The 25,267-nt window shown below is 37.7% G+C and overlaps 1 protein-coding gene across 2 annotated transcripts; it reads left to right on the top strand.

Annotated features, from left to right (window-relative positions):
* The first annotated feature begins 1,923 nt into the window (after nt 1–1,923).
* On the top strand, nt 1,924–24,772 carry pigo (phosphatidylinositol glycan anchor biosynthesis, class O). 2 transcript variants are annotated; one of them, XM_022681116.2, is made up of 13 exons: nt 1,924–2,198; nt 5,051–5,535; nt 5,653–5,796; nt 6,192–6,315; nt 7,803–7,962; nt 8,076–8,255; nt 9,603–10,078; nt 11,192–11,812; nt 13,253–13,716; nt 14,823–15,026; nt 18,826–19,013; nt 19,438–19,508; nt 20,554–24,772. In XM_022681116.2, exons 2-13 carry the CDS (start codon nt 5,052–5,054, stop codon nt 20,681–20,683), a joined length of 3,246 nt encoding a protein of 1,081 aa, XP_022536837.2. In that variant the 5' UTR covers nt 1,924–2,198; nt 5,051; the 3' UTR covers nt 20,684–24,772. The 2 variants fall into 2 exon arrangements, with proteins under 2 accessions (XP_022536837.2, XP_049324585.1); XM_049468628.1 differs by having other exon boundaries at nt 13,253–13,725.
* The last annotated feature ends 495 nt before the right edge of the window (nt 24,773–25,267 follow it).

The following is a 25,267-nucleotide window of genomic DNA, read 5'->3' as shown; positions in this document are numbered from 1 at the left end:
CACGCTTTAGGATCTCATTCCGACACATTACATTTTGTCCCCTTAGGGGCTCCGTATTAATTCACAGAAATTTTTAGAAAGCTTTATTATTCTCTGGTTACGACTTAATTATCTCGTTCCCATGCCTTAATAAGTCGAGGCCACAACTTAATTATCTCTTTCACACACCCTAATTATCTCATTCCCCCGCCTTAAAAAGTTTATTAACCTTAATAATCCTTGTTTAAACATGATGTCACCTTAGGGATTCTGTATTAATTTACAGATAAGCAAACTTTATTATTTTCTGGCTGCGACTTTATGTTCTCATTCATAAGTCATGGCCACAACTTATAAAGGTGTGGGAATGAGATAATTAAGTCGTGGCCATGACTTATTAAGGCGTAGGAACAAGAAAATTAGGTAGCAGCCAATTTTTTTTTTTTTTTAACATAATGTCGCCTTAGGGGCTCAGTAAAAAAATCTAATAAATGAATAAATAAATAACATGTCCAAACTTTACATAGGTAACGTTACTGTAGTTAAATGTAATATAACATATACAACATACATACCAACAGCTGCTGGGTTATATATATATGTTTCAGATGGTTAATCTGTGCAGCTTTTAAAATAAAAAGCGTGGTAGTTTATTTCGTTTCGTATAAGTTAAATCGTTATCTAGTTAGCTTGGGCTAATTTTACCTCAGAGTTTTTTGAGCCCTGAGGAGAGTTTGCTTTGTGTTTTCAGGTAAGAACACTAGTTATATATGACAAAAATGTACAATGAATAGTAATATTTTATCACTTCTGACTGTTAAATATGCCACATATATTTTATTTTCACGGAAACTCGTTTATCCGATTTGTTCGTGTTAGCTAGCTAAGCTAGCTAGCTAATGTTAAGCAATGATAAACGATTATAGTTAGCTAGCTATATTAGCTAGTTAGCTTAGCGTCAGCTAGGTATTATTGTTTAAGTGACTAAACTTGGGTTTGCTAAACTGGCTAGCTAATGTTTACCAATGAAAAGCGACTATAGTTACTAGATAGCTAGTTTGCTTAGCGTTAGCTAGGTATTATTGTGTAACTGACTAAAATTTGGTTAGCTAAGCTAGCTAGTTAGCTAGATCTGATGGAAACCTAATTTAGCTAGTTTACTTAGCTAACGTTTATCTAGCTAGACCTTTTACATATGTAATTTCAAATTAATATAAATAAAATAAATTTAATTTAAATAAATATAATTTTAAAATATTTAAAAATACAGCTTTATTGCTGTATTAACTACAGAAATTACAAGAAGCACAAGATAGAGAATAAGAATGGCTTACAGACTTGTTAGCTTGCTAGGTTAACTACCCTTAAAACTAAACTAAATTAAAATTATATTTTTAGATTAACATACTTAGGTTAGCTAACCTAAATGAAACTATTACTATTTGTATGCATTTATACCTATAACAAACATACATGAAATATATTTTAAATAAAGTTAAATGATTAAATTAATTATTCAGAAAAGTTCTAAAAGTTATTTTATCCAGAATCAATACATAGATTTTACATTTAAATAATTGATCCTTTCTAAAGTAATTAATGAATTTGATATGTATATATATATATATAGTCATGCAAAAAAGTTGACTAATAGCACTTATAAATTATAAAACGCAACTGCTGTGTATTTCTAATAAAAACACTGTTACAATTTAAATATCCATATCTAAGTGCATTTATTTAAAAATATCTATGAATTATAACAAAAAAAAACTATTAAATATTTTAACTAATTGCATGTGTTTGCTGTACAGATTTTATAGTTGAATATTAGACTCTTCTTTTCTGTGCATTACAGACATAAAAGTTTCTATCACGCTTACAGTAAAATAATAATTATGAATGTAATTATGAGTGTATGTTTGCTGTAGACAGGACTATTATTTTGACACGGTGCTCTGTAAGGGGCGACGGAACAGGAAAGCGTGCAGTGTGGAGGAGGAGGAGGTGTGCAGGATTAAGCAGCCGCAGTCTGGCAGCAGTGATGCCCAGAACCTCCACCCGAACCTCAGCCAGAACCAGGCTCTAATACATCACTCTGTGACCCGGAGCTGATGAGGCTGTGGTCCTTCAGTGAGAGTGTATGTGAGGAGAACCTTTAGCACCAGGGTCCAGCCTGAGAGAGAGAGAGAGAGAGAGGACACCTACAGCAGAGCAAGGTCAGTACTGAGATACAGGAGATACAGCAGAACAGCAGACCTGAATACAAACCTGTAGCTGTCCATACTCATGCTGAAGTTATTAGCCCAGATTAGGGCTTTTTGGACTAGTGGAGGAGATGGTTCTGTTGGATTTACCCAATGAATTAACCATGGGTTTCCACCCCTGTGTGTAGACCATTGGTTTTCTTAGTACTAATGCTGGGACACAACCTCCTCCAGCCTTGCACTTTATTTATGTTTTTTATGGTTTGCTTTTTATTCATACAAAATTGATTCTACTAATCTAATCAGCCAACTAACAAGCCATTTTGCCAGAGTGTCAGGGGTTTGTGTTATAGCAGGCAAACCACTCCATAAGGACTATCAGGATCATCAAATGGTTTACAGATAGTTCTTTACCAGGTATAAAAGGTTTTTATATCCTTATATATATTTTTTATTCTTCTGAAATATTTTTGTTGAATATATTTCTTATTGTATTGTGATGTTGCTGCTGGATGCCTAAATTTCCTTCCGGATCAATATCTATCAGTATCTATCTATTCATCTATCGATCTATCAATCAGTACAGGAATTGAGATAAACTGGTCTAGTCACCAAACCAGCTGCTTCTTTTCTAAATGTCAAATATCAGTAAAATAGAAACTGGACGATATTGTCAAAATTCGTATTGCAATATTAACCTAAATATTTAAAGCCATTTTCGCAATACACTGCATTTATTTCAATATTTTGACACACACATTCAGTTCCCCGGTAGCAGTTTCTTAAAAAAATGCCACTTAAACACTTTTTAATTCACACAGTAGGTGGAATGGTGGGTTAGAGATGAGACAATTTAACAGAGAGGACAGTGCAGTACCGATACCGAGGATAAGGTGCAGAGATATGTAATGTACTGCAACATATAAAACAATGAATGAGAGTATGACTATGCCCAGATGTAGATTGGACGGTCACTTCTCATCGGTTTGTGTGTGTTGATGAGTGCTGCGTGTAAAATTTGATTGTGAAGCATACTTTTGTGCCTAGAAAGGTGTACCTGCGTTCATTCATTCATTTATTCATTCATTCATTTATATACACACCATCCAATTTAACAGGATTTTGTTATGCTCTCTATAATGAAATGTAGAGTTTGTGCAGTACAATACAGCACTGTATTCTTATTAAAGCTTATTGTCTATATGTATTTTTATTAAAAAAAAACTATTTAGCACAATAAAATAAAATAAGGTCATATTGCCCAGCTCTAGTAAATGGTGTTTGTGTTACAAACAAGAGGTCATTTTGAGTATGGCTCAAAAAACATACATGAGGGCAAAATTCTTGTAAAAATGGAATAAATATGATTAAATTAACGGCACATTCTTATAAAAATATATATTATTTTACACACTGTGCTGGCAAATATGGCCAGTACAATACACAGCATTTTAAAAACAAAAAATATATAATATATAAGCCACAGAAAAAAAAACGCCAAAACCGGCCAATGGATGTCTGTATCTACACAGTTCTAAAAAATTATTCACCAATTAATAAAATCTGTCCAATGATTGATGCTTTTTAAAATGTGTTTTGAAATGTACACAACAAAATGTGTTTAATCTGTGACTACGCTATTGTACAACAGCGTTACAACCTTAAGCATTAGGCAGTGTATTCACAACCATAAGTTCTCAAAAGTTGGTCCCCAGCGGCATACCTGTGATAAATCATTGTGATAAGAACCAGTTGTCGCCTGTACTTTACTACACTACAAATAGAGCTGCTTTATTTACTATGCAAACCCACCAGGGATCCTGCATGACCTACACCAGAGTCAAAATGCTGGTAGGTCTAAACAGTACCCTTTCTTTTAGGTGTTTTCTTTATTGTAACCTATTTTATACCAAAAATGTGCCAATATCTCAGAAGTATGGTAAAACAGTGTATATATGTTTTTCCAAATTCTGTTTTAAATAGCTAAATTATGTCTGCATACCGAAGATAATTACCTCTGATAAGAATGCGCTGTCACCATGTTTACAACACAAACATGGCCATTGTATATACCGTCCAAACCCACCAGCGGCCCACGCGTTTTTGGAATGCTGGTGAGGGTGAAATAATGGTAGATAAGAGAAATAAGCTTTATTTGGAGCATATGCACAATATATTGTTTTAGCATCATCGTTACAATGTGGTGGACACGTGCAAAAGTAACTTCACAAGATGTGTAATATTATATAATTGAAATATCATAAGATAAATTAAGTCAAACACAGCATGCCTTAATATAGTTGACGTATATTAAGTATCAACCAAATATAATTTATATTAATCTACTTGTCAATACATAATGCACAGTGCAATGTTGATATCTATTATCATTACATGTTGAATTATTGGATCCGGTTGAATTCTGTTAAAAATCAGATTTTTTTGATATGGATGCAATCATTTATCTATTTATTGACTTTTGTCTGAAACCAAAACTAAACATAATGAAACATTTTAGCCAAAAAGACTAAACACTGAATACAAAGCATGTTTTTCACAGGTTTTCATTATTTTTACCAATTTCCTAACCACTAAACATATTTCTGTCATACTTCTCTACAATAAAAAAATATTTAAAACTTTTACACACATTTTTATCTCAGTGGACACACCAACAAGCCAAAGCATGACTTGTATATCAAAGAAAGTCATTCTTCTGGATACATATTTATAAAACCTTTTGGTTATGTTAGCCATTTTTCCTGTGTAAATATGCTTTTGCTTAGTTTTTTCAATGTCATGCAGCCCTAATTTGAGCATATAGTAAATATATGCACCATTCTTTTCTTCCCTCTCCTGTACAGAATGAAGAGACTGCCCATCCTGGCCCTCCTCCTGTGGATATGCTCCATATTTTATGTGGGTATCTACCTTTTCGTGGGGGGTTTTCTGCTGGTGCGGTTGGAGGTGAACAGGACCAGCACCTGTGCGGACGTCTTGCCTCCGGGTGCTGACGTGGCGAGGGGAGATTTCTGCCTGAAGGAACCGCGCTTCCGCAGGGCCGTGGTCGTCATCATCGACGCCCTGAAGTCCGACTTCGCCCGCTACGACCCGGAGAACACCTCTCCCAGAGCCTTCGAGAACAAACTGCCCGTCCTGGACGAGATGGCCTCGTCTCGGCCGTCTCAGTCCAGGCTGTACACCTTCAGGGCGGACCCACCCACCACCACCATGCAGAGGATCAAGGGATTCACCACCGGTTCCCTGCCCACCTTCATCGACGTAGGAAACAACTTCGCCTCCAGCGCCGTCCTGGAGGATAATCTCGTCCACCAGCTGGGGCAGGCAGGTCAGTCAGAATCTTTGAGTTTCTTTCTTATCTAGTGTTAGTTGTGTATTAGCACTGCTGTGCTAATAGAGTGCAGATTCAAACTGATGATGCTCTCTTTTCTCATTCTGTCTAAAGGAAAGCGGGTTGTCTTTATGGGAGATGACACTTGGGTCAGTCTTTTCCCCAGGAAGTTTCACCGCTCGCTTCCCTTTCCCTCCTTCAATGTGAAAGATCTGCACACCGTGGACAATGGAATCCTCCAGAACATCTTCCCTACCAGTGAGTATCTGTGGCAGGTAAAGCCATGAAAGATAACTGCAACCTTTTAGCTACACTTTTACAATGAATATAATTTAAAGATTTTAAACATTGTGTAAGAGCTTTTGTAGGGCCTCTAGTACCTTTTAAACCTATAAAACAGGGGTCACCAATCTTATCCACAAAACAATCCAGCAGAAGCACGCCGTGTATAATTAACCAATTGTTTAAAGAGGACATATTATGCAAAGCTCACGTTTGGCATGCTTTTGTATTACAACTTGGGTCTCAAATTGATGTTATAAACACATGACGTCACAAAAAGGAAACCAGCATAGGACACTGTATGACTCACTGTTCCAGAAAAGTAATGGAGCAATATGAACTGTTTTAACATCCTATTATTTTTCTCACAGTGGAAGGAGATGACTGGGACGTGCTGATCGCTCACTTCCTGGGTGTGGATCATTGCGGACACAGGTTCGGCCCTGATCATCCAGCCATGGCGGAGAAGCTCACGCAGATGGATGGAGTCATCAGGTCAGTTTTAAAATACCCATAACCAGTTGCATTAGCCACACTGTAGTAGTTTCAAAACACATGCTTAAACATTTAATAATGTTGAGTGCGCGTGAATAGCAGGAATCACAAAACATAAAATAATGTTTTAGAAACTAAATAGCATTGCATTTTGTTAGACAAACACCCTTAAAATACTGTGAAGGATATAGTTTTTCCATTTTATAACACTGTAACGAAGGCAGAGGCCTTAATAATGGTTAGTACTGTGTAGTTTAATTGATCTTCAGTTATTGATGCTTTTTAATAAGTTGATAATGTTTTCAAAAGTCTCTGATTGTACTATTTACAGATGTATGTTTAAGTAAAATTATCATTGTTGTTTTATTCTATAAAGTACTGACACTATTTCTTCCAAATAAAATTCCAAATAGAAATATCTAGAGCCATTTAAAGCATTTATTTGCAGACAATCTATTTTCCAGACCTTTCTCTGGATCTAAACCAAATTGAAAACCTCTTGAATACCAGGAGTAAAGGCATAAAGTTATTCAAAAGCAGTGTGTAAGACTGGTGGAGCAGAACATTTCAATATGCATTTAAACTGTGATTAAAATCAGGGTTACTCCATCTAGGCCTTTTAAGATAGGATTTTTAGTGGGCGAAATATTGTCCCAGAAATGATTGCGATTACCAATATTATTTTAATTTTAAGACCTTTTAATGTCACTGATGTAATGATATTCTATTATCATAACAAAAAAGAAACTCTACCCTTTTAAGGAAAACAAAATTTTAATGATCATAGTTTAAGAAATAAATATTTTTTTCTCAGTTATTGAAGCATCGGGCTGGTATTGCTGGCTAAAATACTCTCAATTGTCATATATGTGAACAAACATATAAATAAACACAATAGACAATATCATGATATCAAATATTATTGAGGTCAAGTCCATTTATTGTACGGTAAGTCAATAATGTTATTATTGTGACAGGCCTAACTCCATCAAATATTGATTTCTAAACTCTTAAAACATAAGTATTGTTGTTTCTAAATGATTGCATTATTTGAGGTTTAAAAACTTATCTAAATGACAATATTTTTATTTGTAATTTGCAAAAACATTGTCAGCAGTTTATAGAATATAAATATAAATATAAAACAACAATGTTCATTTTACTCAAACATTTACCTATAAATAGCAAAAAAAAAAAAAAATCCATTAATTTCCAGAGCTGTATGTGTAGGTCGAGTCACTGTTAAGTTATAAGTGTTAGGATCTTCAGCACATTAAAGAGCTTAAATGAATTGGACTAGTAATGCTGAAAAGTCTTGTAGAAAAGGCTGTTCATTTACATAATGCTATTTGTTAGTAATAAATAAAACTGTTGTCCAGCCAATTAGCATTACTAGCATTTTTAGCTTAAATATTTCTAGTAAAAAAAAAAAAACACGTTTCATAGGTGAAGTAAACTGGTCTTTGTCATTTTATTCCTGACCCCAGGTCAGTGATTAATCGGCTGCAGAACGACACTCTTTTGGTGGTGATGGGAGATCACGGGATGACGGATACAGGAGATCACGGTGGAGAAAGCCTGAAGGAGACGGACGCTGCTCTCTTCCTCTATAGCGGATCCCCCCTGTTTCCTGCCCCCAGCTCACAGGTGAGAGACTTGATCAACAACTCAACATAATTCAGCTGTGCAGGTACCTTTTTACTTAATTATATGACTATATATAAATGTATTAAAGTATCTTTGTGAAAATCTGTGTGCAGGTGGAGCCGGAGGTTGTGCCCCAGACTGATTTAGTGCCTACCCTTGCCCTTCTGCTGGGGGTGCCCATACCCTACAGCAGCGTGGGACAGGTTCTACTGCCCCTTTTCCCACACAACAACAGCCGGGCTGCACCTACAGGCCTCAGCCAGGCGGAGGCGCTGTGGATCAATGTCAAACAGGTGAGCTTTAGAGAAATGATGAATCAGAGAGGAGAGCTGCTGTCTTACATTTTTTTAGTTAAGTCTTTCACATAGAAACTGTAACACTCAACTGATAATATCAATTAAACAGGTTTTCAGTGTATTTGATAAGTGACCTGATATTCAAAACAACTATAATCCAAAACATTATGATCACCTGCTTGATATCCTATTGGGCCACCACTAGACAATATGAACTTGTTTTGTATAATTTCTCATTTTCTGCATATAAATGCTCTAAATGACAACATTTTTATTTGGAATTTGGGAGAAATGTTGTCTGTTGTTTATATAATAAAAAATAAATGTTAATTTTACTCAAACATAAACCTATAAATAGCCAAATCAAAGAAACTGATTCAGAAACTGAAGTGATATCTTATTTTTCTCCAGAGCTGTATATTACTGCAAAAATAACAACAACAATACATTATTATTAGTGCAGTGGGGAAATTTAACCTCCTCATTTTAACTCAGCTCAGCTACTTTAAAATATATATATTTAATTTTTTTCTTTTTAAGTTCGTTTCATCAGATCTATTGTTTTATTTAACATGTTAATTTAAAAAGAGGGTTTAAAGATATGAACAGTCTATGTAAGGACCAGTTAATTAAATAAATGTAATAAAACAAAAAATGTGAAAACAAATTTCTCAGGCTCAAGTCTAAAAGGTAGGGTGTCCTGATTCTTGTTAGTCTCTTGTTAGGGGTAGTTTAGGGGAAGTGTTGAGGATACATGGCACTACTAACAGAGGTAAACTCTAAACTATGAGAAGACTATGAGAATCACTGGGAAGATGGCACTAGCACAAGAGGCCAAAGTAAGAAGGCGGACACATTTGAGTATTTTTATAGTGTATTATCATATTCCAGTTTCACATTAAATTGGGCGACAGACGGCAGAGACTGCAGTATTTAAGGTGTAACAGAGAAATAAAATAAAATAAAAGCTGATAAAAGCTAATTTCATCTCCCCTTTACAGAAGAATTTAGGAATGGACAATAATAATGAATTGCTGCAACACCTGCTATAGTTTTATCTGTATTGGGTTCTTTAATTGTTGTAGTGGGGAGTTTTTCACTCCGTGTAACTCTGTTCCACTCAAAAACAAGGGGTAGGGCTACAAAAGAGAAATGGTATTGAGCCCTAAGTGTCATTTTACCTTAATACAGCATCTTCTGTTATTCAAGCTCATTATTAATTTAATTAATAATTAATACCCATATCAAACAAAAAAGGTACAACAACTATACTATATATTCCAGAGGGTTAAAAGCTAAATACTGATTTATATCATGTCATTTTTATCTCACTATTGTTGTTAGGTGAACCGGTTCCTAGAGACCTACTCCAGCATGGCCAAAGACATCCCAGCAGACAGCCTGTCCCATCTCCAGTCTCGCTTCACCCAGCTCTCCTCCCAGTACCTGAGCTCCGTCAGTAAAGGAGCTCCTCCTTCACCTGAGCTGGTGGCCTCCATGCAGGCGTACCTGAGCTCCGTCAGGGAGACCTGTCGCGCCTCCTGGGCTCGGTTTAGCCCTGTGAAGATGGCGGCAGGTCTGCTGGTTATGGGTCTGGCGTGTGTGGTGTGCTATGTTCTCTCAGAGCTGTCCCTCGTGGTCCTGCAGGAAGGTGTGCTGAAGATGCCGGTGGTCTCTGGGTTGGTGGTGGGCGGAGCTGTAGCTGCAGGTCAGATCTTCATGTGGGGATTTGTGGAGGTTTTGTGGTGTGTCGGAGTCGTGGCGCTGATAACCGAGGTCATGGTGCTGTGGAGGGTTCGGCGGGCTTTTACACGCAGCAGGTAGGAATGCACAATATTTCCCGGGCAGGGATTAATCCAAGTCATATTCTGTATACCCTATATATTTAGATAACATACATATACTAAATATTTACATATATAGCTCTGGAAAAAATAAGACACCACTTAATGATTATGTTTCTCCTTGATTTTACTAAATTAAAAATCTCTGGAATATAATCAAGAGGAAGATGGATGATCACAAGCCATCATACCAAGCTAAACTGCCTACATTTTTGCACCAGGAGTGTAAAGCATAAAGTTATACAAAAGCAGTGTGTAAGACTGGTGGAGGAGAACATGCCAAGATGCATGAAAACAGTGCTGTATACATGTATGTGGAAAATCTTTATTAGATTGTGTAGTCAATGTAGTCCTAAATTATGCTTAATCTCTTTGTGGAAAACTGACCTACAGTCATGGCCGAAAGTGTTGAAAAAGTTTTTCACAGAGAAAAACTCATCACACATTTTTTTATTATACACTTGTTTACGTCCTTTGTGCTTTGAAGCAACACAAAAAATTGAGAAAAAAAATCTAAATTGATATAATTTCATGCAAAATTGTGGGTGAATAACTTTGTTTCAAGCATGTGATGCTTGTTTAAACTCACCTGTTGCAGGTGAGTAATTGCTCAATATAAAAATTGGTCTGAGGGCTGGAATTGGTCAATATAAAAATCACACCTCAATCCAGATAAAACGATTGGATTGACTCTCTTGATCTTTTTTGACATATTAAACAAAAAATACAGAACAGGACAAAACAAATGTACAAAACATACATAATTAAAACGTTCTTAATTTAAATACGATTCAGAAATACTATTTCATGCATATATTTAGTGCAGTAGTCCTGTGTCACTTAAACATTCTGGAATTTAATAAATACGTCAGCACAAATAAACTTTGAATATCGTTCTATACATCAATATTATTTAAATAGCAAATGTTCTGTTTCTTGTTGATTCTGATACTATATCATCATCATCATCATCATCATATAATAACAATAGACAACAATGCATGCCTAATGTATTCAATGTATTTAAAGGTGTTATATTCTATTAATATTGTTTAATCTGATATATTTTGTTTCTTTTTTTTTGCCCAGCTCTCGTGGTCAGCTCTCTCTCTGGCTCTCTCTTCTGCCTCCGCCGCTGCTCATCCTCCTCCTCCGCTGCTCCTCGTTGCTCTCTGATAGCTATGTTATCTCTGAGGGACGCGTGGTCACCTTCCTGCTCTTCACGCTGGTCCTCTACGTTCCTCTCCGGCTGAACTGGGACGGGCTCCTAGTGCCCGGTCCTCCTCCGGACACGCAGAAGCCTCCTGGGCTCCTCCCGCCCAGCCTGCCCCTCTCTACGGTCCGGCGGGAGGGCGCCGCCCTGCTGGTCAGTGTGGGCGTGTTGGTGGGCTGCCTCTACCTTTCCCTGTCCTTCCACAGCTGCCGTGAGGAGCAGGGGTCCTGCCAGCCCTCGGCGTTCCTCACGCCGCTCTCGCGGGTGCAGGACAGTCGCATGCGTAACCTGCACTACATCCTGTCGCTCGTCTCGCTCTCTGCCTGGGCCTTCCTGCTGCACCGCTGGCTGAGACACTACGGAAACTTAAACTGCACCAGCGTGACGGTGTTCACCGCTCGCTTCCTCCTTCCTCTCGCCTCCATCTGCATGGGTCTGCACTGGGCGGTTAGTGCCACGCCGGAGGACAGCTTCAGGAACCTGGCTGAGCTGATTAGGTAAAGAATTGCTTTTTGGCTTGTTTTGTGTCTAAAGTGTGCTTTCTGAGTTTAGGGGATAGTGTTTATGCTTCTGCTTTAAATGTACTGTTTTTTATTTTATTTCAATAGTTTATTTAACAGGGACAGTGTACATTAATTAACATTACTGTAAATGCACCAGAATTAGCCTAAAGGCTATTTTTCATCCGTTGTCCCTAGACAGATCTTGAAATTGTCTACCTAAAAAAAGAACATGAAGATTACAATGAACAATGCAAATATAAAAGAGCAATTAACCAAAAAATATCACAATGTAGAATATTGCTAAAATACAGCTGTAGCTGAAAAGACTACTAAAAGTACTTTTCCCCAAAAAACCCCCACAGAAACACAAGTGGCATCAGGGTTGGGTTGAGGGGAAGCGCTATTCCAAATCCTATTCATGCTGCCATGTCTGACATGTTATGAGCCAGTTTTTTAAATGCTTTTTAACAGAGTGTATGTAGTCAGTTCTCTGGATTTCCCAACTTAATAGCTTATGCTTTTTTAAAATGGCACAGTAATGATATCTTGCTGGTTTTCTATCCAATATTTTGATATGTGTAGCCTGATGTGCAATTAAGACTCATGTTCCTGCATACACATTCTCACCTTTGTGGTTAAAGTATAAATCGGCCTTAACAGTAGAGGTGGAACAAAATATTGTTATTGCGGTATATCATCAATATGCGGTGTCAAATATGGACACAAAGGTGCTCTGAACTCCTTAAAACAGGGTTTGCACGGTCATGAAAAACCTGTAAAAGTCCTGGAATTTGAAAATAGCAATGTTCAGGCCAGGATAAGTTTTGGAAAAATAAAATAAAAGTCATGACAAAATCATGGAAATGTATTGGTTAAAACGTGGATAAACCCTGCTAAAACTCACCTCCCAGATTTTAATTAATTCAAATGAACTTAAATCTTAAAAAGTTACTGCTTCATTACTCCACATGGTGGTGCTACAGTCAAATAAATAAACCTGCAGTAAAGAATACTGGTTATTAAATTCTTGCTTATTTAGGTTTATTTTCTAATGAGATTATTTAAAACAAATAATTGTCTGCTAAAAGTTACGTTTCTGCACTTTCCACAGTTTTTCTGGAAACATTTAAGTTACCCCTACAAACCTTTTTTGGGTACCCCTTTTTAGGCACCCCCTTGTAGACACACCTTGTGGGCATCCTTGCCTTAAGCATAATAGCAGGTGGGGGCTGTAGTTACTGTAACAAAATCAGGATAAGCTCTTTTTATTACTTTCGTTTTAAAAGAAAACTATAAAACAATAGGTATTTGTTTGTCCATATAATGTATTCTTTATATGATTTAATATATCATTAGATATATTGAATAAAGATATATTGAATAGATATATTAAATAATTCTTATCATTGATTTACATTACTGGTTTCTCTTCAGCCTGGCGCAGGTGGCTTTGCCGCGGGTCGCCTTTGGTCTGCTAGGCCTGGGGCTGCTGCTGCTGTGGCTGGACCCTCTGACCGTGTTCCTGAAGACCCGGGCGCCTCTGAACTCCCGTGCTCCCTCCATGCCCCCGCCCAGGTACCGTGCCAGCACAGGAATCAGCCCTCAGGCAGAGCTGCACCACCTCATACCGCAGCTGTACCAGCGCATCCGCCGGTCACTGGAGGACGGCGGGTCTGAGGGGGCCGAGGCGGACGGCAGGCCGGCTGTGGAGGCGTACGGGCTGGGCACGGTGTACTCGGCTCCGCTGATCCTGCTCTGCGGGATGCTGGGTCTGGGGCTGCTGCTGCTGCACCCGGAGGGGATGGCACTGTCCTTTCTGCTGATGCTGCTGCAGGCGGCGGCAGTGCTGCACCTCCACACCTCCTCCAGCACTCTCTCCAGCCTGCAGAGTCACTCCAGTAAGCTCAGTAAGATTTCTTACTTACTTGGAAGTTTATCTGCAGTTCTAGGCTTTTTTGGGAAAACCTTGGAAATGGGAAAAAAACAAGTGCTTAAAAATATCCGTATTTCTTATCCAATAGTGCATAACTAGCAGTATTTATGTGTTAGTATCGCAGGTCCTTGATTTATAGATAATAAATCACTATTCAAATACACTTTCAAGTGTCTTCTAAAATCAAATAAATGCTAATGGTGTAATATAATATATAATATATAAAACATTGCCTAATCTTTTATCATCTTTTCATCTGAAATAGAATAGTGATCAATGTAAAGCTTTTTGGGCAACAAGATGCCAGTATTCTAGATCATACTGATTGGCTAATGTGGAATTCAATACAACTGTGAATACCATAAAACAGCTTTTATTTATTATAAGCAGTAATTTTTCATCCTAGATAAAAAAAAGAAACCTACATTTTCTAATAATGAATGAAAAAAAACTCAATGCAATAAGTTAATGGTTAAGACTTCTTTGATGTATGTTGTTAAAAAGTTATGTGAAAAAAAAGTGAAACTCCTATATTATATAGATGTATTAAACACAGAGTGATCTATTTTAAGCGTTTATTTATTTCATTGTTGATGATTATGGCTTACAGCCAATGAAAACCCGAAAATCAATGTCTCAGAAAATTAGAATATTATATAAGACCAATTGGTACTTTTGGTACACAGTGTGGGCAGTGTGCCAAGTCCTGCTGGAAAATGAAATCCTCATCTGCATAAAAATTGTCAGCAGAGGGAAGCATGAAGTGCTGTAAGATTTTTCAATATATATAGTTGGTCTTATGTAATATTCTATTTTTTTGAGATGCACTAGTAAGCGTAATATCTCTTACACAATAAGGTGTGGCCTAAAGGTTAGGAACCAGTAAATTATGCTAATATGAGTCCATTGGTTTCTACAGCAGAAGAAGCATTATTAAAGTATTTGAATCATAAATGCTACTGTTATTTTAATTTCCCAGCATCATTCTTGATATACTAATTAATCACATTTTAGCATTTTGCAGTCCATCTAATCAATGGTCTTTCCTGCTTGTTTCTGATTTCCCCGCAGATGTCTTCAGTGTGCCGTGGGCTCCAGTGGTTCTGTGGTCTCTGGCTGCCTCCCAGTTTTTCCATGCCACTGGCCACCTGCCCACCTTCCCCTCTATCCAATGGGGTGCTGCGTTTGTTGGGTTCCCGCAGGGCCACTCCGGCACAGTACTTCCCGCCACACTCGTCACTCTGAACACCTTCGCTTCACACATCCTCTTTGCAGGTAGACTGAATAGATAATTAATTAAATATACAGTAACAGTTTTTCCTACTAAGGTCATCCACACTATGGAACACATAAGGAATCATGTAGTAATTTAAAAGTGTTAAACAAACCAAAATACTCTGTGAAGCATTTAGGTTAACTTAAGGCTGATGAACTTATCCTCTGCAACAAAGGAAACCCTTGTTTTTCCTTTACTGGGGCGGTCCTGATGAGTGCCAGTTTAATCATTATAATGTTTTTGATGTTTTTATTTGGTTTTGGGATTTGGGGGATTTAGAGCCTCTCTGGTGAGAATGGGAGAATGGGCACCGAACATGCGGAAGAATCATTATAAAAAATGGGCGGGTGTGATGCGGTCTCCTTTCAGAGCTGATGAATCTGATTCCAGGTTATGTAAGTCAGAGAGATAGAGACAGAGAGAGCGTGCTCAGTCAGAAACTGCTGAGGGAAATGTTTTCAGAGGATGTAAGAGAGTTGTTTTATTCGGTCGTCAGTTTTATCAGTGTAAATGAATGAGCTACTGAGCTCTGAGTTTCCCCTTCTGAAGTCTCCATTGCTCCACCAGCCGCTCGTGTTCAGTAAAACTGAGCCAGATCCTCTTTTATTGGCTGTACATGTGACGTAAGTACGTAAAGATGCGTGACGTGGCCAGAGGAAGAACTCCCACGAAAAGCGGCACGACACCCCAGTTTTTATACGTTTTTTTCTTTATTTATTTATTTATTTAGTTCTTGCAATAATAGAGATTAGAACAAATAGGGCTATTCACTGTATACCAACAATGCACAAAAAGATGCTATACAAAAAATAAAAAAAGGCACGAACCTTTATCTGTTATCTGTGCAAGGGGTGCTACTGTAATATACTATACCTTTTTTGGATTGTTAAACACTTTTTACAGTTACTCTTCTGGAAAAGCGTAATATAGAGGTTGGAACATGTGAGGAGCAGCTGTGAGGAGCATCAGTAAGGTTAGGTATTAATGTTGGATGATTAGTTTTGGAACTCCAACTCTTACTTAAGCTATGGGATGGAGTCTCATCACTCCAGAGAGCCCAGTAGCAGATACAAAACACCTTAAATGAAGGTTTTTAGTAGACATTTTGTACTTTTGGCTGCTGTAAAAGCCTCTCTCTGCCTCTTTTCTGGGAAAGCTTAACACTACATGGTGGTACACTTATGTGAGGAGGTCTACCTGACCTTGGGCTGCTCCAGAGTGTCCTGTTCTCTGGGCTTTTCTAAAGCAGTGGGTGCAGCAATTGCCAAGTGAGATAGAAATCTGTGCTGCCGAATGAGAACTGACATTTCTGGCTGTTCTTTGATCAGTGAAGTATCTATTTATCATATTCAGTGGCTCATTGAAGGGGGATAAAGGTTAATAACCTTTGGGCTTTGAAGTGATGCTATAATACAGTCGAGTCGAGGGTTAAACGCCTCTGTGAATGCACTGTTTGAAGTTAGTTTCTTGTGAAGTACTTTTGACCAATGTAATGAAGCCACCCACTCGTAAAGTCGTTTCAAAAGACACCCATCTACACTGCATGGACAAAAATATTGGGACACCTGCTTGATCAGTGTTTCTTAGAGATGGACTTCTATCATTCCAAAGAACACAGTCCACTCATACCCCTGTATCTGGCTCATGCCTTCTCCAGAGGATCCTATTCTTTTGGCGATAATATGTAATTTAATTTTTTTGTCAAACAATTCCTTTAGTTAAAGCTGATGTCTGTAAGTTTTGGTATTTGGGGGATTTAGAGCCTCTCTGGTGAAAATGGGTAATTGCACTGGGCATGCGAAAGAATCATTTTAAACTGGGCGGGTGTGATGCGGTCTCCTTTCAGAGCGGATTAATCCAATTCCAGGTTATGTTCTGTCAGAGAGAGAGAGAGAGAGAGAAAGAGAGAGAGAGCGCTCAGTCAGAAACTTCACTCCTTCGTTTCTTTGTTTTTACTCTGGGTGAATGAGCTACTGAGCTCTTGAGTTTCCCCTTCTGAAGTCTCCATTGTTCCACCAGCCGCTCGAACTCAGTAAAACTGAGCCGGATCCTCTTTTAGAGGATGTACAGGTCACGTAGCTACGTAAAGACGTGTGACAAGGCCAGAAGAAGAACTCCCATGAAAAACAACCAGATATGCCTGTTTTTAGAATGAATAGATTAGGCTAAGCAGGGACTGATACCATTAAACACAATATTTTGTCCCTTCTCCACTCAGAAACGCTTCTGCTTTCATTTTAGAAACAAAATAATACGGACTGCCACTTTAAGCATTTATTTTAGTTAGAGCTGGTTGATATGACAAAAACTTGTACCTCAATATGTTCCAAAAAAATAGTGGTATACTATATAATACAATATGGTGAAAACCCTAACAAAGAATAATAGTATCAGTTAGGGGTGGGCGATATGGCCCTAAAATAGTATCACAATATTTCATGGTATTTTTGCAATAATGATACCAATAACACTGAATTAAAAAAGTATTTTAAGAATACACTACTGCAACAAAATGAAAATGACATTTTATTATTGCGTACAATATGATACGGTACTCCCCTCACTGAGATATTATTGGAGGGCGGCACGGTGGCGTGGTGGGTAGCACTTCCGCCTCACAGCAAGACGGCCTGGGTTCGATTCCCGGCTGGGGCGACCCGGGTCTTTCTGTGTGGAGTTTGCACGTTCTCCCCGTGTCTGCGTGGGTTTCCTCCGGGTTCTCCGGTTTCCTCCCACAGTCCAAAGACGGCACATTCAGGCTAATTGGAACTTGTTGAAATTGCCCCTTAGGTGTGAGTGTGTGAGTGAATGTGTCTGTGTGTCTGTTTGTGTCTGTCTGCCTTGCGATGGCTTAGATCGTAGAACCTTGTGAATAAACAGTACCTATCCTGCCACGAAATAGCCGACGAGCTGATGTGGCGTTAAGCTCGACTACCCAACCCAACCCAACCCAACCCACTGAGATATTAAAAAATACAAAAATTTTATCAGATTTGTAACAGATGTCAATGATTCAGAATGTCATGATACTAATAATAATGCACTTCAAATGTAAAGTAAATGATACTGGACAAATATAATCTGTCTCTAGTAGATATATAATGGGAAATGAGAACAGTGTGATTTTTCTTTTGCTTAAAACTTTAAAAAAGTAGAGCTCTGGTGTGATAATTAGGGGTGGGTGATATGGCACTATGTTTAAGGGTAAAATATTGTTCACAATATATTAGATATTATTGCGTACAATACGGTATGGCGCACCTCTAGTATCAGCATCATAACGTTTAATATGATGTTTATTTGTAACACCATGAATAAACTAATAAAAATTAGTAAATAGCTAACTGTGTATCTTAGTAACTTTTTTTTCCTGGCTCGGTAAACTGCAGCAGATTCTCTTGTTGTAAAAATGTGTCATGTTGTTCCTTAAATCACTGTTTTTAAATAATGTTTCTATAAATGTTTGTGCACAAGATACACAATGCACGAACACCAACCATTTTCACATAAATTACCTATATATACGTTATTTTTCTGGAGAGAAAGATGAGATAAATGTGCTACTTAGAACAGTCTGAAGTATTATGTGTATGAGGTATAATTTGGCTTGTGTTCCTGTATAGCTAATTTAGTCTTTAATACTAAATTTACAGTGTAAAAAAATATTAAAAGAAAGAAAACACACTGAATGATTAGAAGAGGTTGTGTCCACACTTTAGACTGGTACTGCATATTGATATGTATGATATATAGTTTGATATATTGTTATATTGTTTGTGTGTGTGTGTGTTTCTGTAGTGGGGTGTCCTCTGCTGCTGTTCTGGCCGCTGGTGTGTGAGGTGCGTGGGACTCGGGCCGGGCGCTCGGGTGGAGGGGATGACGGGGAGGACGTGGTTATGGAGATGAGGCTTCGGGAAAACCCTCAGCAGTTCAGCTCAGCACTGCTGCAGCTCACACTGCGCTACCTGTTCATCTGTGGAGCTCAGGTACACACACACACACTTTTGAACATTATTGGATGAATGAATGAAGTTACACTACTTATATATATATATATATAGCCTTTTTAGTTACCTAAGGACGCTTTACAATCACGTTTCTACACAAACACTGGTGAGAAGCGGCAACCAATCATGCAGAGCATACTCTCAACCAAAAACAACCAACCACCTGGAGGACTGCATTGGACGTCATTGTCTGGCCTAAATCTTTCGGTTGGGGAGTGTCTTTGCTTGTTTGTGTGTGTGTTGCTCAAGGTGCTTGTGTGTTTGTGTGTGTGTGTGTGTGTGTGTGTCTGAGGTCAGGAGGTCAGGACTATTTTGTGTGCAGGTGCTTTAGTGTTTGTGTGTTTCTAAGCCTCAGGACATGTGTTTGGACTAATTACTGTTTGTGTGTGTGTGTTTCGCACAGGTGTTTGCATCAGTGTGTGCTGCAGCAATCCTCAGAAGGCACCTCATGGTGTGGAAAGTGTTTGCACCCAAGTGAGTAACAGAAACAACAAAACACACACACAAACTCTCATTAAGTATGGAGTATGAAGTACAGATTTTTCTAAATTTAATTTATTTTGTTTTCTGCAAATTTTAACGCAAGTTTCTTGGAAAACCATGATATCATTGAAAAGTTACTTTATTTCAGTAACTCAGTTAAAAAAAAAAAAACTTATATATTATATAGATGTATTACACACAGAGTGATCTATTTTAAGCGTTTATTAATTACTTTTATTGTTAATGATTATGGCTTACAGCCAATAAAAACCTAAATATCAGTGTCTCAGAAAATTTGAATATTATATAAGACCAATTGGTACTTTTAGCAGTGTGGGCAGTGTGTGAAGAAAAAGAATTCCGCATCTCCATAAAAATTGTCAGCAGAGGGAAGCATGAAGTGCTAAGATGTTATAACACTTAATTTTATGGACTATAAAATTTTATGCACTATACCGTATTTTATCAATGGATGTGTAGTTTTGGTCCGTTGTCATACATAAGACGCACCGGATTAAAAGGCACATTTTAAGGGTCCATGTTTCCCTTCTAATTCAAGCAAGCAAAAGAGCTAGCGCTGCAGTTAGTGGCTAATGCTAATACTGCGCCATCCTCAGGGGTGAAGAAAATGCACTGAAACTTCTTTATAACGACGTACTTCAGCAGAATGGCTTCACTGCTCCTTACAATCCCTTACAATTCCTTAAAGGTGCACCGGATTATAAGGCGTACTGATGATTTTAAAAGGATAAAATTAAAATTAAAGGATTTTAGTGCACACTATAGTGCTTTTCACATTTTGATCTAGGGCTACACGATATTGGAAAAATGTTACATTGCAAATGTTGTTGTTTTTTGACAAAATATATCGCAATATTGAACAATGATGATATCTTGTGCAGCCCTATTTTGAACTGAATTACTGAAAAAAGATTCACCTGTGTATATTAAATTGTTATTAATTAAATAGTTAGATTAAATACTTTAATTATATTAGAAATAATTGTAGTTGTTTAACACCTGTGTGTTTTTACAGGCTAATGTTCGAGGCTAGCAGCTTCATCGTGAGCAGTGTGTTCCTGCTGGTGGGAGTCGCTCTGGTCATGCGGGTGGACGTGGCTGTGGCTGGCTTATTTCAGAAACTCCTTCCACAGAACTCCAGGTAGCACTGGAGGTCACCATCCCTCTCCTACACAACTGCCAACGCCGTGAAGGAAACCAGCGACCTGCTCCTCACACTCCTCCGCAGGCCTGCTGCCGCGACGGGACCAAAGTGGACGTGAAAGACCTCTGATTCTCCCAGCTGGTAGAGGAGAACCAGACCGCTGCTGATGTTCTACACTGGTTTTGTTAAACACAGACTCTCTGTACTCTCTTATTCGGAGCCGCTCTTGGCACCGTTGCCTTTGTAGTTGAAGAACTTTTGAAGTAGACGTGGGAGAGATAGTGAAGCATGCCTTTATATACTGCCATAAACACCACTGACTCTTCCACCTGTTTACTGAAGGGCTGGAAGGACTGGACGAGGCGTGGAGAGCTACTGTGATGAACGTCTGCTGTGTGACCTCGAGAAAGAATAATAAAGTACTGTGCAGAGGTTTTTTAATACCTAATTCCATGATTAATTGTAACTAAAAAGTTTTTCAGCAATAATATGCTTTATATACTACAAAAAAACGTAGATCCCTTTGAAACACAAATACAGTAAAAAAAAAGATCAAATTGTTGTTTTGAATTTTGAAGTAGTTGAAATCTCATGAGCTTCTCTCAACCCCTTTCCACCAAATAAGGAACTCCTGGTTCTGGAACTGGTTGTGTTCATTGCTATAAGAACCTTGGTGCTTTTTATTTTTTATTATTATAGAAACAATGCTTCACCTCCTGTCTCTGCCGTTATATCAGAAAATGACTGTTAACAGATAGAGGCAGCCCTAATAGAGGCAGTCCTAAATGAAAGGGAGCGAATGGAGCTAAATTGCTAAAGACTCTTGCTTAAATAAGGAACTGTCCAGGATATTCCTTTAATTTTAGAAAAAGTAGAACAGTGCGCTTTGCTAAAATAAAAGCCAAGAAAACATACCTCTATATTTCAGTTTTTTTTCTACAACAAGCAGGTTTTAGGCTGTAGATTCGCTAGCATTACTGCTACTAATGCAGAAGTTACACCCTAAACATGAGTGTAACTCGGAAGTTATGAATAAATTGTTCACTATACAATTATTAAAATTAAAAAAAAAAAATTCTTCCATATGAACCTATTTAGTAGGGGTGTCACGATTCTCTAAATCCTCGATTCGATTTTATTTCCGATTTTAGGGTCACGATTCGATTCGATTCTCAATTTTCCTTTTATATTTATATATGTAAAATATCAGAGTATATAAAAAAACAGAGTATAATAAAAAAAAACAGAGTATAATAAACTCTTGCTACCAAAACGTTACCCTGAAACTGTGATTTAGGCTTTCCAAATATAGTACATGAACTTCTTACTGGAAACATGCTCTAATATTGTGCTTCTTTTGTCTTTTTACCTTTAAATATACACATAGGAGTAGCACGGTTTGACAGGGTAGCACAACTCGACAGAACACCTGATGACTGGGCTCGCTGTGTGGGCGTATCCGTGACGTTTTTTTAATTCAAATGAAGCAACAGGTGTAGTCCATCATAAGTTTAAGATATTTTATCAACCTCACTGTGATCTATAGTTCTATAAGTCCATTTTCAGCTTCTCCTCCGCGGTTGAAAGGCAGCTGTTCCTTGTGTGAGAGGCTTGTGTGTGTGTGTCTCTATCACACAGCGGAACTTTTTGTCGGAGGGTGGGGCTGCGCTCATGCAGGCGCTCTCTCTCTGTGGAAAAACCCTGGGCTACAGCGTGCTGCGCCATTTGCGTAGTGCGCGCTTGTGTAGCTTAGCGGGAGGGATCGTCAATCCTCCTTTTGACTTTGAGGCTCGAGACTATACCATAATTTCGATCGATTTCGATAAAATATCGAAATCGTGACACCCCTACTATTCAGCTTGCTTGTAGCATTTTTCCCCCTTGGTTTGGGTTTGTTTTCACACAGGCAAAAACCTAAATGCAACAAAATGCACCCTAACAAACCATGCAAGCACATTGACTCCTCTGACTGGTAGCAATAACATACATATAGCAAAAAGGTTCTTTGTTCCAGACCTGTATGTTCTTTTGTGCAGTGTAAAGATTTTTTTAACACTGAACGCTGATAATTGACCGCTGTAATTCCAATCAGTGTTTTAATGAGTAGTGCAGCGTCCATGCAGTTGTGTCGGTACGCCAAATCACACAACATTCACAGTGAAAACAGCTTAGCATGGAGCAGCTGTAGTTATTATCTGAGTAATAAATCAGGCTGAACTGCACCTGAAAGTCTGTATAGCTCAAAAATGAGCACTATGTGTGAAAACTAACACCACTTTTTTAATGAATCTTATCAGTGCTAACAATCTGATATATGATAGCGTGTTACTGAGGTGAGGTGATAACACTTACTGCGTAGATAAGGAGCATTTCATTGCAGTTTTCACAGGGGCTTAAAACTTCTGCACAGTACTGTATGTATTCAGAGCACTACGTATCTACGTATCAGAATTTTTGGGGTACTAAGCTAGTTTTGATCCCAGTCACTTTTAATATAGAGCCATTTTACAATTGTTTTTTTCCAAATGATTTTTTTTTGTATGTTTTTAGGGCCAAAATCAGCCTGTTTTGAATAGGACACGCTTACCAGTATACATACAGCTCTGTATAAAATTAAGAGACCACTTCAATTGCTGAATCAGTTTATCTGATTTTGCTATTTATTGCTATATGTTTGAGTAAAATGAACATTGTTGTTTTATTCTATAAACTACAGACAACATTTCTCCCAAATTCCAAATAAAAATATTGTCATTTAGAGCTTTTATTTGCAGAAAATAAGAAATAGCAGAAATAAAAAAATATATGCAGAGCTTTCGGACTCAAATAATGCAAAAAAAACAAGTTTATATTCATAAAGTTTTAAGAGTTCAGACATCAATATTTAGTTTTAATGCATCTTGGCATCATGTTCTCCTCCACCAGTCTTACACACTGCTTTTGGATAATTTATGCCTTTACTTCTGGTGCAAAAATCCAAGCAGTTCAGTTTGGTTTGATGGCTTGTGATCATTCATCTTCCTCTTGATTATATTCCAGAGGTTTTCAATTTGGTAAAATCAAAGAAACTCGTCATTTTTAGGTGGTCTCTCATTTTTTTCCAGAGCTGTGTTTGAATGAATGGAGTCTGCCATTTGTTTACTGAAGGGCTGGATGATGCTACTGTGATGAACGGTGACCTCAAAAAAGTGTTCAGTACTACAGAAATATACAATATTTGGACTTACAGTGTCTTTAAATCATTCAATATTTGATAAATTAGGATTTATTGTCTTAACTTTTATGTATTTTTTTTTTCCTTATATGGCCTATAAAATATTTCTTCGGATTTTGAATTTTCAACTTTCGTTTTGTACATTTCCATGCAATCGAAAGTAAAAATGCAAAATTTTGAGATTAGAAGTCAAATTTTGCCAAGAATAAGTATTTATTTTACTGTAACAGTTTAACAGCACAAAAGGAGGACTGAGGGTCTGAACTCAGATTTAAGATTTAAAGCCAGTTTATTTCTCTTTTTTAACTCTTATCTTAGCAATAACCACCTGTTCTCAGTTTCAGGTTCAGTCCAGTAATGTTACAGCGTTAACGACGGACAGCGTCTGTGTCAGTATCTTACCTGTGCTCAGCTGCTCTGTCAGGTAAGAGAAAGTGGTCACTAGCTTTATCGGCTGCCTTGAGTGATGTGCTCTGATTTATTTCAGCTCAGTTCACATCCACTGCTGTTGTTATTTATTTCTATTGTTTTTTTTTTTTCATATTTTGGTTTTAATGGGGAAATATTGAAGCATGACCAGATCCACTTTCAGCCAGAATCTAATAGCTGTATTACTGCTCATGTGGTACGCTGTGTGTGTATATGTGGTATGTATGTTTATGGCGAGAGCGTGTGTGTGTGTATGGCGAGTGTGTGTGTGTGTGTTGGGGACTGTTTTGGCAGGTTGTTTTAAAACCTTGTCGGTGGATTTTTACTAATGTATTAACAGACAGAAGGAGGGTGAATTCAAGGGTGTGACTGAATCTTTTTAATTGTGTTAAATGAAATAATGTGAATAAAGGAAGGAAATCGATTAAATATTTTATACAATTTAAATATGTGTTTTTGTATTGTCTTCTCTTAATCATAGGGAACCTAATACTGGATTTCTGATTGAGGAAGAATTTTGAATTTATTAACAATAAAATCTTATCTATGGGCTAGTAAATACTACTTTAAGTATAGTGCAGCGATTCCCGTTTAATACTAACACATACAGCTCTGGAAAAAAAATAAGAGAGCACTTAAAAATAATTTCTTTGAAACTAGTAGATTTTATCAAATTGAAAACCTCTGGAATATAATCAAGAGGAAGATGGATGATCACAAACCATCAAACCAAGCTGAACTGCTTGAATTTTTGCACCAGGAGTAAAGCAGCATAAAGTTATCCAAAAGCAGTGTGTAAGACTGGCGGAGGAGAACATGATGCCAAGATGCATGAAAACTGTGATTAAAAACCAGAGTTATTCCACCAAATATTGATTTCTGAACTCTTAAAACGTTATAAATATATAAACTTGTCTTAAAGCCCTGCATCTTTTTTGTTAT

This window comes from Astyanax mexicanus, chromosome 20 (assembly GCF_023375975.1).
Source record: "Astyanax mexicanus isolate ESR-SI-001 chromosome 20, AstMex3_surface, whole genome shotgun sequence".
Classification (NCBI taxonomy): domain Eukaryota; kingdom Metazoa; phylum Chordata; class Actinopteri; order Characiformes; family Acestrorhamphidae; genus Astyanax; species Astyanax mexicanus.
The sequence above is the reverse complement of the archived record's forward strand: the minus strand, read 5'-3'. Positions and strand labels throughout refer to the sequence as shown.

Coding starts and splice junctions, on each gene's coding strand:
- pigo (XM_049468628.1), top strand. CDS start 5,052: ATGAAGAGACTGCCCATCCTGGCCCTCCTCCTGTGGATATGCTCCATA. Junction 7,963..8,075: donor TTCCTGCCCCCAGCTCACAG/GTGAGAGACTTG, acceptor ATCTGTGTGCAG/GTGGAGCCGGAGGTTGTGCC. Junction 19,509..20,553: donor TGGAAAGTGTTTGCACCCAA/GTGAGTAACAGA, acceptor GTGTTTTTACAG/GCTAATGTTCGAGGCTAGCA.